Genomic DNA, 15550 nt, shown 5'->3' on the forward strand with positions numbered 1-15550 from the left:
ACTCAGGAAGTTGTCACTCCCTTTTAAAGACACTTTCTCTTGTGTCACTTCCTGTGCCTTTCCCTAATTCTATGTCTACCAATCACAGTTGAAGTCCTGCTTTATGAATGTCCAGGAGGCAGTCAGTTGATTCTGATTCTTCACTCACTATTGCACATGTGGGTCACAGACCTCCCCCACTCAAGTGTGAATGGGGTCTTTACACCTTTGGTGATTAAATCTAAAAATGGGCAAATCTCCCTACTACTGAAAGTAGGATATTTACACTTTTGGTGATTAAATCTAAAAGTGGGCAGGGGTTATAATTTAATCTTCACAATCAGGGGAGAGTTAATTTCATTTTCACAATCAGGGGAGAGTTAAATTTAATCTTCATTCAACCAATTAAGGGAAAACAAAGTTAATTTATTAGATAATGTTAAGATGAAAAATTTGTTTCTCTGATAAAATATTATATTTTTAGAGGTTTATTAAAGATTAAGAAATAAAGAAAATATAAAATAAGAAAGCATGTACAACCTACATTTTGCTGGCTAGGTAGAGAGCCACCTGTCCCTATAAGTGGAAGCTGAGAGAGACCCGAAGTAGGCAGAGAGTCAGTTTAAATACAATTTCTTTTCTCATCCCAGGTGGGATTCTGGGAACTGTCAAGGACTTCTGGGAATTGAAGTCTGGGGTTCAAAGCTCCATTTTTACATTTCTCCGTTTGATTATTCGGTAAAAGTTTTCCCCAAAAGGATCATGAAAATATAATCAACTTAAGGATTACAATAACTTGAGGATAAGAGGAAAAAAGAACAAAACCAATAAGTGCTAGATGCATTGACAAAAAAACAGTTAGGGGGCAGTCCCCTTTGGCATGAAAGTATACATGCAAATAAATGTTCAATCAATCACACCCAAAGTTCATTCTTGATCTTCTTGTGCAGCTTGTGGTGTGGAGGCATCTTCATGGTGTCTTCTCCAAACAGTTCAGTTTCTGGATTTGGAGAGGTATCATGTTTCTTAACCTAAAATTCTTCTCAAAAGGAATTTAACCTTTACAATTTAAAATAATAATATTTTTACATTTCCCTGTGAAGAGGAAAAACACAAGGATCACTTAGGGATGCATGGCTGAGTTATCAGGTATATGAATCAATTGGTAAGAGAAATTAAAAAGACATCAGAAAAATACAAATTAAAAAAGATAATTTTTGGATGAAAATATAGACTATCAAAGTCTTATGTGTAAAAATTCTAAGTAAAGGAATAGTAAATCTATAACAGGTCCTTGAATCAGGGACCAATTAAAATGATCTAAGCAATGATGCATTTATCCAGTCAATAGGCAGGACTACAGAAAGTTTGCCACACTATGAAAGACAGAAAAAGGGACTAGATTATAGGAGCCTGGTTAGGAGCCAAGTTTGGGATACTCGTCTGTAAGTATTTTCACAAAGAGTGAGTGTGGATATAAGGAAGGCCTATATCTTAATGTATGTTAAGCTTTGCAACCTTGAGTCTTCACGCTAGGTTCAAGTCCTTTGTATTGGCTTAGAAGTGCATCAATCCTTCCTGGATTGGTTTCTCTTTGGCCCTGAGTAAAGGCTCTTTCTGTATTATTTGTCCTGGAATCAGATAGAATCATTAAGCAAAGTCCCATAAATTTTTTTAAACAATTAATGGCATCATTTTTATAGTCTGAAGTTTTGGGGGCATGCATTGACATTATAGCAATGTATTTTAAACTTATATTACTGCAAAATCTTAATACTGGTGACATGTGCTTCAAATATAAAAAGGAGAGAAAAATAAATTGCACATGCAAGAAAAACATAATAAAAGAGGTTTAAAAATTCAAAAATGTAACTTATAATCATTGACACACTGTCAGCTAAGAAAATATGGAATACAAGGCTTTCTCACCAACAATGAGATCCATTTCCTCTTCATATCTGGCCATGATCCACTGTGAGTACAAGGAAATGAATTGAACATTAGTACAAATATGTAGTTATCAACATCCCCAAAATTCTCAATAGACCAATTAATTACAATAACAAACAAACACACTATCATTTTTCACATTAGTTGCTGTATATGAACTGATGGATATTTGTCACAATTTTTACAAATGTATCAAATCTTTCAACTTTGGTAAACATATTTGTAAACAAAGTGAAACTTATTTTGCGTCTAGAACATCATCAAAAAATCTAGATATCATTCTGGTGGAAGTAAAATGAGCTAGAGAGTTATAAATGAAAGGTGCTCCTTTTGTGGAGGCTTCTAGGAGTACAAATGCCCTGGAATTAACTACTCAGCTTCCATTCACATTTTTATAAATGTGGGAAGCGGGAATTATAATTGTATTTCACTTCAGCTACTAAAATGGGCCTTACCTCGTGTTAGGTGCAGGAAAAATGATCAGAGATTGTTAATAAAAATTCTAAAAATCATGTCTAAAGAACCCTCAAAATCAATGTGAAATATTTAACTCATTAAATTTTCCAAAGGTTGGTATAACAATTTTCTGATGGAGTCTATCTAGCCTCTATGTGACAATTTACAAAGTCAAAAATGGAAAATCTATTTTCATATGGGCTTACTCAATAATGTTTGTTCAGTTTAGTTATAGAGGAAAAGCAACAGAATATAACAGTATTTAAAACCCAGTACATTAAAATGATTCAGTATAACAGAATAATATTGAATGCAGTAATATATGAACTTAAAATCACAAAGTTAAACTTTAAATAAAACAATTAGCAAATGCAATAGAATACAGAGATTTTTATAAAACATGGAGTCTGAAATGTCTTAAAATATAACCTCCTGTCTCTTTAAAGTTCTTTGTTTTTTTTTTAATTATCCATTTAGATGTCTATTGCCAGAAGGCAGAAGATTGGTAATGGGTAGGCAATGGGGGTCAAATGACCTGTCCAGGGCCACACCACCAGGAAGTGTCTGAGGCTAGATTTCAACCAAGGACTTCCCATCTCTAAGCCTGGCTCTCAAGCCACTGAGCTACTGAATTACCTCCTTATAGTGAGGAATCTCAAATTTGGCTAAAGAGTTGCAGGGAGCTGAATTTTTCCCCTGGCACTCAGGTGAGAAAAATGAAATTATTAGTAGAGTCAAAAGATATCCTTTTAAATTAGCCATGCTTTAGCCTAAGGAAAAATCACCCCCATTTTTTACCAGCTGGTCTTCCTGAAGAAATTGGGTCTGCTACCAGAAGCCTGGGTGATTGGCTGGGCCAGGTGAATGAGAGAGAGAGAGAGAGAGAAAGAGAGAGAGAGAGAGAGAGAGAGAGAGAGAGAGAGAGAGAGAGAGAGAGAGAGAGAGAGAGAGAGACACACACACACACACACACACACACACCAGGAGCACGAGCCAGAGCCAGAGCGGGCAGCCAGGGTGGGCAGGGCTGGGACCAGGTGAGCAATCTGAATCAAACAGGTCCAGATTACAGGCAACAGAAGCCAGGCTGGAAGGGCTGGGACCAGGTGAGCGATAATGAATCAAGAAAGTCTGAAGCGGATGGCTGCCGGCAGGAACTGATCAAGATGGTTTTCTGAAAATGCATTTTGGAGAAATGTGTCTTAGAAATCATTATCTAGGCTATCTTTTTTTAATTGAGAGTTTTTTTGTCCTATTATGTTGCCAAACTGTTAAGATTAAAAATATGTTTCTCTGCTAAAAATATTATATTTTTAGAGGCTTATTAAATATTAAGAAATAAAGAAAATACAAAATTAGAAAGCACGTGCAACCTACATTTTGCTGGCTAGGTAGAGAGCTGCCTGTCCCTAGAAGTGGAAGCTGAGAGAGACCCAAAGTAGGCAGAGAGTCAACTTAAATACAATTTCTATTCTCATCCCAGGTGGGATTCTGGGAACTGTCAAGGACTTCTGTGGATTGAAGTCCAGGGTTCAAATCTCCATTTTTACAATTATAAATTGGTATTCTTTCAGATCTGAAAAATACTTTAATTTTTGTGTGTCACTTGACTTCATATTTATTTTTAGAATGTAAACTAGATAGAAATTTTAAAGAAAATTATGTAAAAAATGAAATCCCATGCAAGGATTACAATCCTTTGATTTTTCAGTGGCTTTTGTGAACTCATCCATGTGGGTACTCCTTTCATTTGTGCAGATTATAATACATCCACAAGAAGACTCTTGTACATATTTTCCATAAATTTTCTGTAGGGGCGCTACACAACTATGAAATCACAGATCTTTAACCTGAGTCTTCATATGTATTATACAGCTGGGTGGTGATAAATAAAGGGACAGTTAGAGAACTTCAAGAAATGGAAAGAGTGAATACCAGGAATCATTACTACTTCATCAAAAACAGGTCACTTTAGATTGACCTCACTTCACTTGAGTGATAGGCTTAATATCTAGGTAGATAATGCTACAGATATGATTTCTTTAGATTTTTAACAAAGCTTTTAATTAAAAAAGAAACTTACACTATTCTTATGGAAAATATAGCAGTATTTAGGGTAGATGAATATTCAAGATCCAGCTGAGTAGTTGTTAACTTGTTAGACATCAGATTGAAAGGCATACAATGGAGTGCTCCAAGGGTCTTTGGAATGTGCTATTTAAAATTCATACTAATAGGATGAAAGTACAGATGAATGCTTCTCAAATTTCCAGATGCATTAAAACTGGAAGGGACATCCAAGACATTGAATTACATATTCAAAAAGATCTAATAGACTCAAATAATGGACCAAATTTAATGACATTAAATTTAATAATAAGTGTAAATACAAAGACTTAATTGAGTTAAAAAATCAACCTGACAAGTATGAGATGGCATAGACTTAGTTAGATAGTTTGCTATTTAAAACAAAAGATATGACTATTTTGGTAGATTACAATCTCAGTATAAATTAACAGAGAAATCAACAAAAGGAAAAAGAAAGCTAATGTGACCTTAGTTTACACAAGGAGAGATGTATTGTCTAGTACTAGTTAGGTTCCAATATATGGAATGAAGCTCATTATCTCCATCTTTGATGGGAAGGAAGAATTTGTTAAGTGTCTACTATGTACCAGGCACTATTCCAAACAGTACAAATATTATTTCATTTGTTCCTTTACGATCCATTACATTAAAAAATATTTGAGGAGGTGAACTTGCTTCTTTTCTTGACTTTCCTCCCCTTCTGTCTCCCTTCCTTCCTTCCTTCCTTTCTCCCTTCCTTCTTTCTTTCTTTCTCACTAATTATTTTTAAGTTATTTTATCACATAATCAGTGGTAGAAGTAAATATGAAGTCAATTAAAGTAGAATGTATCCTTTCTCCCATGCAGGGACTTCTTGAGTTACTTTTTTTTTAACTTTTTTAAAAATATATTTTATTTGATCATTTCCAAGCATTATTCGTTAAAGATCATTTTCTTTTCCTCCCCTTCACCCCCCATAGCCGATGCGTAAATCCACTGGGTATTACATGTTTTCTTCATTTGAACCCATTGCTTTGTTGATAATATTTGCATTAGAGTGTTCATTTAGAGTCTCTCCTCTGTCATGTCCCCTCAACTGCTGTATTCAGGCAGTTGCTTTTCCTCGGTGTTTCCACTCCCATAGTTTATCCTTTGTTTATGAATAGTGTTTTTTTCTCCTGGATCCCTGCAAATTGTTCAGGGACATTACACTGCCATTAATGGAGACGTCCATTATGTTCGATTATACCACAGTGTATTAGTCTCTGTGTACAATGTTCTCCTGGTTCTGCTCCTCTCGCTCTGCATCACTTCCTGGAGGTTGTTCCAGTCTCCATGGAACTCCTCCACTTTATTATTCCTTTTAGCACAATAGTATTCCATCACCAACATATACCACAATTTGCTCAGCCATTCCCCAATTGATGGGCATCCCCTCGTTTTCCAGTTTTTGGCCACCACAAAGAGCACAGCTATGAATGTTTTTATACAAGTCTTTTTGTCCATTATCTCTTTGGGGTACAGACCCAGCAGTGCTATGGCTGGATCAAAGGGTAGATATTCTTTTGTCGCCCTTTGGGCATAGTTCCAAATTGCCCTCCAGAATGGTTGGATCAGTTCACAACTCCACCAGCAACGAATTAATGTCCCTACTTTGCCACATCCCCTCCAGCATTCATTACTTTCCTTTGCTGTTATGTTAGCCAATTTGCTAGGTGTGAGGTGATACCTCAGAGTTGTTTTTATTTGCATCTCTCTGATTATAAGAGATTTAGAACACTTCTTCATGTGTTTGTTAATAGTTTTGATTTCTTTATCTGAGAACTGCCTATCCATGTCCCTTGCCCATTTATCAATTGGAGAGTGGCTTGATTTTTTGTACAATTGATTTAGCTCCTTATAAATATGAGTAATTAAACCTTTGTCAGAGGTTTCTATGAAGATTTTTTCCCAATTTGTTGTTTCCCTTCTGATTTTAGTTACATTGGTTTTGTTTGTACAAAAGCTTTTTAGTTTGATGTAGTCAAAATTATTTATTTTACATTTTGTGATTCTTTCTATGTCTTGCTTGGTTTTAAAGCCTTTCCCCTCCCAAAGGTCTGACATGTATACTATTCTGTGTTTACCCAATTTACTTATGGTTTCCTTCTTTATGTTTAAGTCACTCACCCATTTTGAATTTATCTTGGTGTAGGGTGTGAGGTGTTGATCTATTCCTAGTCTCTCCCACACTGTCTTCCAATTTTCCCAGCAGTTTTTGTCGAATAGTGGATTTTTGTCCCAAAAGCTGGGATCTTTGGGTTTATCGTATACTGTCTTGCTGAGGTCGCTTTCCCCCAGTCTGTTCCACTGATCTTCCTTTCTGTTTCTTAGCCAGTACCAAATTGTTTTGATGACTGCTGCTTTGTAATATAGTTTAAGGTCAGGGACTGCAAGGCCCCCATCATATGTGTTTTATTTTTCATTATTTCCCTGGATATCCTTGATCTTTTGTTCTTCCAAATGAACTTTGTTATGGTTTTTTCTAAATCAGTGAAGAAGTATTTTGGTAGTTCAATGGATATGGCACTAAATAGATAAATAAGTTTGGGTAGGATGGTCATTTTTATTATATTGGCTCGTCCTATCCATGAGCAGTTAATGTTTTTTCCATTTGCTCAAGTCTAGTTTTAGTTGTGTGGCGAGTGTTTTGTAGTTGTGTTCATATAGTTCCTGTGTTTGTCTTGGGAGGTAGATTCCTAGGTATTTTATTTTGTCTAAGGTGATTTTGAATGGGATTTCTCTTTCTAGTTCTTGCTGCTGAGCTGTGTTGGAGATATATAGAAAAGCTGGTGATTTATGTAGGTTTATTTTGTATCCTGCAACTTTGCTAAAGTTGTTGATTATTTCAATTAGCTTTTTGGTTGAATCTCTAGGATTCTTTAAGTAGACCATCATGTCATCTGCAAAGAGTGATAACTTGGTCTCCTCCTTGCCTATTTTGATGCCTTCAATTCCTTTATCTTCTCTTCTTGAGTTACTTTTTAAGCAAATTTGGTTTTAAAATCTTTCAGGTGCAATTTGAGAAATGAAATGATCATCTTTCTGTCATATATTTCTCTGGGAATGACATTTCCCAAAAAAAATTAACTGATAATTTGGTCTTGTAAAAAGATTCTTTGAGTAGCATTGCTGAGGTCTCAGGTGACTCATATTAAATATGTGTCAAGAAACTGAATAAAAAGGAAATTTTTATAAATAACCTTGGAAGAAAATTTGAAAAATCTGGAAACAACTATTTCCCCATATTTATACTTTATGTAAAATTACTTTGTTCTATAATCAGTAAAACTATAGGGCTTTGAATAGGGTTGATAGATGTTAGTAACTTATTCTGAATATTAAAATATACAATAATAAAAACTGATAGGAAGAATGTATTTAAATAAAAATCATGGAATTTTCAACATAAATATCTCTTACAAAATTGAAATATCTAGGAAGAAAGATGTCTGACAAATTGTTCTGTTTACATTTATGTAGATTTTAAAGATCTTATCTATGTAAAATGGAAGCACATATGTTAATTTTATAACATGTACATGAGAAATTGGTTCAAGGAGATAGGTGCAAAAGTGTATTTTTGGCGGAATTATGAATCAATATTGTTGTCTTTGAGAGTAATTTGGAACTGTCAGAATGTAATTAAATATGTATGCCTTTTCACCAAGAGATTCCATTACTAGACTTATGACCAAAGAAGGCCAATGATAAGAAAAAAAGTGCCGGTGTGCACCAAAATATTTGTAGCATTACTTTTTATAATAACAAAGGATTGAAAATAGTATTCCTCAAAACTGGTGACAAGTTGTTGTATATGAATGTAATATACTAATACTATCCTATAAGAAATTATAAATATGATAAAGAGAAGCAACAAAAGATCTATGTGAACAGATGCAGAGTGAAGCAAGCAAACCCAAGAAAGCAATAAGGGCACTCAAAAAAATCATAAGGGAATTTTGTGAAATTACAGAGTGAACATGACTTAAAAGAATAGATGTGCAAAGATAGCTCCATCCCTTTAAGGGTTGGAGGGGCTGACATTTCATATATTTTCAGACTTCTTTAGTATTTTGATAACCTACATTGATTTTTCTCACAGTTTTCTTTTGTTTAGTCTTTGAAAATATTATATATTATATTATATGGCTCTCTGTGGGTAAACAGGGAGGGACTGAAGACATTATATTAGTTTGTAAAAAAGAAAAAAAATCAAAATTTTATGAATAATTTAATTAGATTTCATTTTAAGGGATAAACTGTTATCTTAAAACTTTTATTTTGGTATTTTTCAGATTAATTTTGTAGCCAAATCAAAAGACTGAATGACTTTTGGCATGTCCAGGTATGTTCCATTCATTATCTTCAAGGAAATTTCTTGTTTTGTTTTTTTAACCTTATTTTACTTGTTTTAATTTTCATTTTTTAACCAATAAAGACCTATATTCTCTCCTTTACATTTTACCTTTCCCACATTGAGAAAACTTTTTTTAAATGCACACTTCTTGTAGAGCCTTTTCCTGATATTCAATTCAGTAGCAAGAACTTGTTCCTAAATGGACTCAGTTTGGAATCTTTAATCTTTTAAAATTTTCTGTGAAAAATCTTCAATAATCAGAGTGTTAGTTTATAACCTTTTATAAAAGATTCTAATAATTTTTCATATTACCTAAAACAATATATAATTACATTTTTATGTATTCCATGACTACATGTAATGCATTATGTTTGTTCCCATGGCTATATATTACATGTTATAGTTATTTCATGGAATGCAAGGTCAATAGTTCCTCCCCAGTCTGAACAATACCACTTTATCTTTTTTGTATCATGGAACTCTCTGATAGTCTAGTGAAGTCTATGATTTGCTTTTCAGAATAATGTCTTTAAGTATGTATAAAATAATTAAAGTATGGTTAACAAAGGAAAACAATTATACTGAAATATAGTTTATTTATTTGGAAATTTCATGGATCCCTGTTTAAGAACTTCTGGCTAAGAGCATATTGTAGTTGGCAATAGATTGGAACTGTGTTACTGGATGATCAGCTTAGCTAAATTTAGGGAGGTATTGATTAAATCCCATGGATGTCCACTAGATAAAGAAATTTCTCAGTCAAAGTAAGCCATGAAGAAATTCAACTAGGTTATAGCACAGGTCTGTATGCAAGAGTACCCACATGAACAAATAATGAATCCTTGATGTTTATATAGGACATACATTCTTAAATTAAGATGCATGAACTACTTTTTAAAATTTTTAATGACTGTAGTTCAATATAATTTATTTCTGTCATAATTATATGCATTTTATTTTATGCATTTAAAAATATTATTATTTACCAGCCTGTGATAGAGATCCATGAAACAAAAAAGGTTAAGAACTTCTGTTTGAGGTTAATCTTCCAGTTGTCATCCCACTACCATTTTGAGATTTCTAAATTTTAAGAACATGACATAAAATTTAGAAATAAACTTTTATTTTAAGGATATTTAATTTTTATCTATTTTAATAAATTATCATTGTCTTAATAATCCAAATGCCCTTGTTCTAATCCAGTCCACAAGAGTCATTCACTTTTCCTGGCTTAAATGCCCCTTTGAAAAGGGAATAAGTAAGTTGCAAAATCTGCTACTAAAATTGTGAATCTGAAATTTTGTAATGGTCGGCTATGATTTTGAATATTGGTGTTGAAGAAGAATGTTGTTAATTTGGAAGCTTTTTCTCAATTAAATAAATGGTTTTCTTTGTTGTTCTTTCTGAAGAAGTGAAGATGACTTATTTATTTAGGGGTATGTTATTAATACAGTACATTAAATGAAAATTGTAGTCATTACCAAAAAGGAAATCTTTCTTTAAGACAAGATATACTTTTGCTCCATAGTATCTCTTCTGTAGGATTCAGTGTTTCTGCAAAATGAAAGACCGACTACTCATCTCTACCTTCAATCTTAAAAATCTATGTGATATAAACAGCAGGAGTATTTAATGATGGAGTCATACCTGACAAGCTCATTTGTTTATATCATGAACCAGTTGTGTGATCTATGTGGGTTACATTGATCAGGTCACCATTTGTTATTTCTGTCTCCTGTCATTCAACATTAAGTCTTGATCACACCTGCTGTTGTTTCATGAGTTATTGTCAAAGAGGCACCTTCTCAAAGTATGATGGCTCATTGGAGTATAAATTATAAAACAAAGTAGAAGTTCTCATGATTAAACAATCATGATTTGCTAGATCTGGCTTTCAAGACAGAAGTAACAAAAATCACAAATAAAACTTCAGAGGTTTTTTATTACTAAAGGAAAATTATTAACAATATTTTATTTCAATTAGGGAAAAAGGACCAACATAATACTTAATATTCTTAAGTTTCCAAAAAGTCATATCATTAAGTTCAAAATATTTTAATTACCATAAAATAATTATCAATAATAATTCATGATGATTGAAGTGACTTACCTATCTAATCGTGTTGGAGTGTTTGAATTCTAAGATTCCTAAGGTTAATGCAAATCTGCTTTGGTTATATCGTGGAACTAGATTGATTCATATTTATCATGGTTGGGTTCTCTCATTGGCAGTGGATTGGGTGATTTTGGTCTGGCCTTAAAAAAAATGTTCCATCTATCATAAAATATAGGAGTGGATTTGAATGGCAACATGAATCCCAGATGAAGTCCACTATTGCTATTTTCTTTACTTTCTTAAACCTCTCTTTGTTCATCTGTAAAATGAGGACAATAATACTTTTCCTACCCATCTTATCTCATAGGGTTATTATGAATGTCAAATGAGATAGTACATGAAAGGCTCTTGAAAAGAATAAGATCTTATTCATCAATTAATGAGATAATATTTAGAAAGAAATTAGTCTCTGTTCTTAAGGGGCTTACATTCTAGCTAATATAATATAAGGTGCTTTTACACATACACAAAAATAAGATATACAAATATACATGTAAGATAAAGATAAAGGTTGGTATATAAAATCTACAATAAGAGCAGCTTACTATATATACATATGCATACAAATAAATACACATACTTATATGTATATATTCATGCATATATATTTAATATGCATGTATTTATACATGTATACATAGATTTAAGGGATTATCATAGATAGATAGATAGATAGATAGATAGATAGATAGATAGATAGATAGACAGAGAGTGTAATTAGAATTTTCTACCCCAGGACTCCATTTTCCCAGAATTCCATTTTCATCCTCACATTAAATACTTATGTTTTGGAGATAAAAGTTTCTGTATCTGTGCCCTCTCTCTTCTCCTACTACCATGGTCAGGAAAAACTTCTTTTTATTCAGCTTTACTTTTATCTTTCTGTTTCCTCTACTTCAAGTGATTATTAATAAATCTTATAAAATATAATATTTGGAGTTATTGGATATTAATTTCAGTCTTACATTTAATAGAGAGATGGATAGATAGACAGAAAGATAGAAACAAAGATAGAAAAATAAAAAGCAAAGAGAGATAGATGGACATATAGGTGAATGAATGAATGGATGGGATGGATGGATGGATGGATGGATGGATGGATGGATGGACATGTTGGGTAGATAGGTAATATTTTTCTATTTTCTTCTCTTTCCTCTCTTTCTATCATATATATGACATACATTATATAGATATATGTGTGTGCTATGTCAATTCATCTCTATAGATTTAGATATTTAATCAGTAGATACGTTAGGCTCTCCATAGGCTCTCCTTAGGCTCTCCATAGGATGGCTGGGGATTGACATAGACTTCTTTGTGTCCCTGGTTAAAAGAGTAATATCCTCATTCCCCTCATTCTTCTGAACCCTAAGCTGAGGACAAACACAAGACTTTGGAAGGATATCAGAAAACCAATAGATGACTCATTAGTTAAAAGGAAATTATTGACCATTCCTAGTGAAATTATTAAATGGGATAAAGTGTATGATTAGTGAAACTGACAACAGGATGTCTCTGTATTTCACAACTCAGTCATTGCTGACATCAGATTCACTTTTCTATTTCAATTTTTATGATTTACCCCTTACTCATCAACAAATTATGTTAGTGCTTTCATTTGGGAAGTATGACCGATTCATGTATTAGTATCACTTTATAGGGGTATTGAAGAAAATCAGAAAAAAATTGGGACTACTGAGAGAGAAAGCTGGTTAAAGAGAAAGAACTTAATTTTCTTGCTTTCTTCAATTCTCAAGAACTATTATTGTATGTTACATAATTCATTTCATGACATGTTTTAAAGGGGAATAAATTCTACATGTGACCATAGAATTAGAGCTAGAGGATACCTTAGGAGTAACTTGATCCAACCTCTCCCTTTATAAATGAAGTAACAGAGAGGGCTAGAGAATTTAGCTAATACAAGCAACAAATGGTAGGCCAAGGATTTGAATTCAAATTTAGTTATCTTTCTACTATGCTGTACTATCTGAGAACTTGTGATGAAGAAAAGCAGTTGAGGAAGTTCAGTGAACTAGAAAGAGCCATAGTTTAATTAATTCTTGGTGAGCCAAGGATTATGTTATAGAGAATAATTCATGGAATTTACATTTGAGTATCTCCATTTTCAAGAAAATTATTCTGTAAACTCATAAATAAAAACAAATGAATGTCTGACCCACCAAAAGGACAAAACTGTCCTAAAAGTAACTTTACAAATGAAGTAAACAACGTCATGGATACACACATGCACACGTGTGCATATGTATACATACATATATTCAGGAATGATATGTGTAAAGCCTTTTAAATTCTAATGCCTCTTACGAATGTCAGATTTCTAAAAATACTGCTCTGGTATGCCTTTTTTTTACTCATCACAAGCAAGTAAACATTTACAACACTAAATTTATCTGAAGTGTTTTTATTTCATTCTCTCTCAATGTGTGTACATCTATATTTATATATGTATTAATAACTCTTAAGTACTGTGGTAAGGTAGCAACAGTTTTTGATAGAACTCAAATATTTACACACTTCTTGCCTAAAGTGGTAAGTATATTTGACAAATAATATTAGTCTCTTCTTGTCCCCCTTTTTAAAATCTCTCATGAATTCATCCTTCTAGAGTTTTGTTTTGTTTTTTGCTGAACCCCACAGGAGTTATCCAAATATATTCAAGTGTGCTATATGGATGGTACCAGTTTTCTTTGACAATTGTTCTTGATCTTACTGATAAATAATACACAATAGTGTTCTCTGATATTCTTCAACGATTACTGTTTTCCATGGTCCTTCCACACTGCCTTCAAGGGAATAGAGTGCCCACGCTTGTCTCGCCCCACACTTTTATCCTTTCTCTTGAACCCAGACCCAAACAAAACCTTTAGTTCTGGGTCATGTTCCTGGGGCTCTTCACCTGTGAGCTGTTTGGAGCATTCACATGACATCTAGCCTTGCAGCGAGGTGGGGACAACTGGGGAGGAGGAATGGATTCTATCTACACACATGAGATATGTCTTTGGAATTTAAATGGAGCCCCAAACCCTATTCTAAAGAGATTGCTTCATAGTGAAGGTGCTCTATTAGAAGTCAAGGGAATCTTAGTCTCTTCTATGATATTATTGCCTGATGAATTTTATCCTATCCCTTTCAGTTCACCTATACTGCTTTGAGGCAGAGAAAAAAAGTAATGCATTTTTTGCATAATTTTTCTGGCATGATATTTCCTTTCATGCTAGAATCACAGAATCTCATCGAGGATGGATAGAGTTTAACAAGAGGTTGATACCAAAACTGCTTTTATTCTTCTCTTATTAGCTGTCACATTCCCCACGATCTAGTTTGAGGGTATCAGACTGACCTCAAAACCATGAAGACTTCCCTCAGTAGAATGGGAGGAAGAGAGCAGTTTGTTCCAACAACCATAAAGGCTACTGAAGCAGGTGCTACGGAGTGATTAGAGCTGGGTCAGATGTCGAAGATGCCAAGGTCATCTACAACCTTGTTGGCCTTCCACAATCGTTCTGACTTTTGTCTTGCCACTTGATTTGGATGAATCTGGAATAAAGAGTGAAGCTAATGACTTTTTGCAACTTTGCCTTACTTGAATACATTTCACATGAAAGTCAATACATTACCCTGTCATGTGACTGGTCTTTTTAAAAAATAAAGGACAAATAACTCAACTCATCACATTTCCCAAAGTGGCTATACTGAATCTTTTTTACTTTCTTCAAACTGCCAAAGTAGTTCCTTATATCAGTCTTGGAAAATGACCTCGTCTCTTACTCGACTAAGAAGTCTGAGACCATCTTCCTTGATTTCCCTTTTCAGTGCTCCATGCCTTAATCCGTCTTCTATTTTCTTGTTTCATAAAGGGACTTCAGAGATCTTCTTAACCTTTTGTATCAAACTCAAATAGAAACAGGTCCCAGTAGGCCATTTTTTAGAAAAGTCACAAATCCCCCTGCTAAAGTAAGAGAATAAAAACTACAGCAAGAACCCCACACACAAAATTTTCCTTGATGTTTTAAATAGCCCTTGTTCTAGAGGTACCATCCCACTTCTCTCAGTCTTTTCACTGCCTTATCATAGGTTGCCCTCCAAACATGAAATGCTCTCTGCTTCTTCATTTACCTCTTAGTCTCTTTGGTTTATTTTTAGAAATTTCACAGCCTACCTTTTGCAGAAATGATTTTTAGAACTCCTTCCAACAGGCTTTGCCCTTTGAGATTATTTTTCATTTACTTTGTATATATTTGCATTTACTTATTTACAAATCATTGTGATCTTTAGGGCAGCTGGGTTGGCTCAAAGGATAGAGCTCTGGTCTTGGAATCAGGGAGACTCATTTTAATGAATTCAGATCTGGTTTCAGACACTTATTAGCTATGTGATTCTGAGCAAGTTACTGAACTCTTTGCTTCAGTTTCTCATCTGTAAAATGAGCTGGAGAAGAAAATGGAAAATCACTCCAATATCTTTGCCATGAAAACCTCAAATGGGGTCATGGAGAGTTGGACAAAACTGAAACAACTGAACAACAAACACACTCTTTGAATGTCTGCTCCTTGAGTACA

At 33.7% G+C, this 15550-nt stretch overlaps 1 protein-coding gene across 2 annotated transcripts in view; it reads left to right on the plus strand.

The window, feature by feature from the left end:
* Nucleotides 1-15550, plus strand: part of FRMPD4 (FERM and PDZ domain containing 4) — a 742306-nt gene that overhangs the window by 125205 nt on the left and 601551 nt on the right. The window contains exon 2 of one of the 2 annotated variants that reach the window (XM_056808256.1): nt 8790-8839. The exons of the other annotated variant lie outside the window; for it this stretch is intronic. Within the exon in view, the coding sequence (XP_056664234.1) occupies nt 8820-8839 (20 nt within the window). The 5' untranslated portion in view covers nt 8790-8819. The remainder of the gene's footprint in view (nt 1-8789; nt 8840-15550) is intronic. 2 annotated transcript variants of the gene reach the window in all.

The sequence above is a fragment of the Monodelphis domestica genome, chromosome 8, assembly GCF_027887165.1.
Source record: "Monodelphis domestica isolate mMonDom1 chromosome 8, mMonDom1.pri, whole genome shotgun sequence".
Lineage (NCBI taxonomy): Eukaryota > Metazoa > Chordata > Mammalia > Didelphimorphia > Didelphidae > Monodelphis > Monodelphis domestica.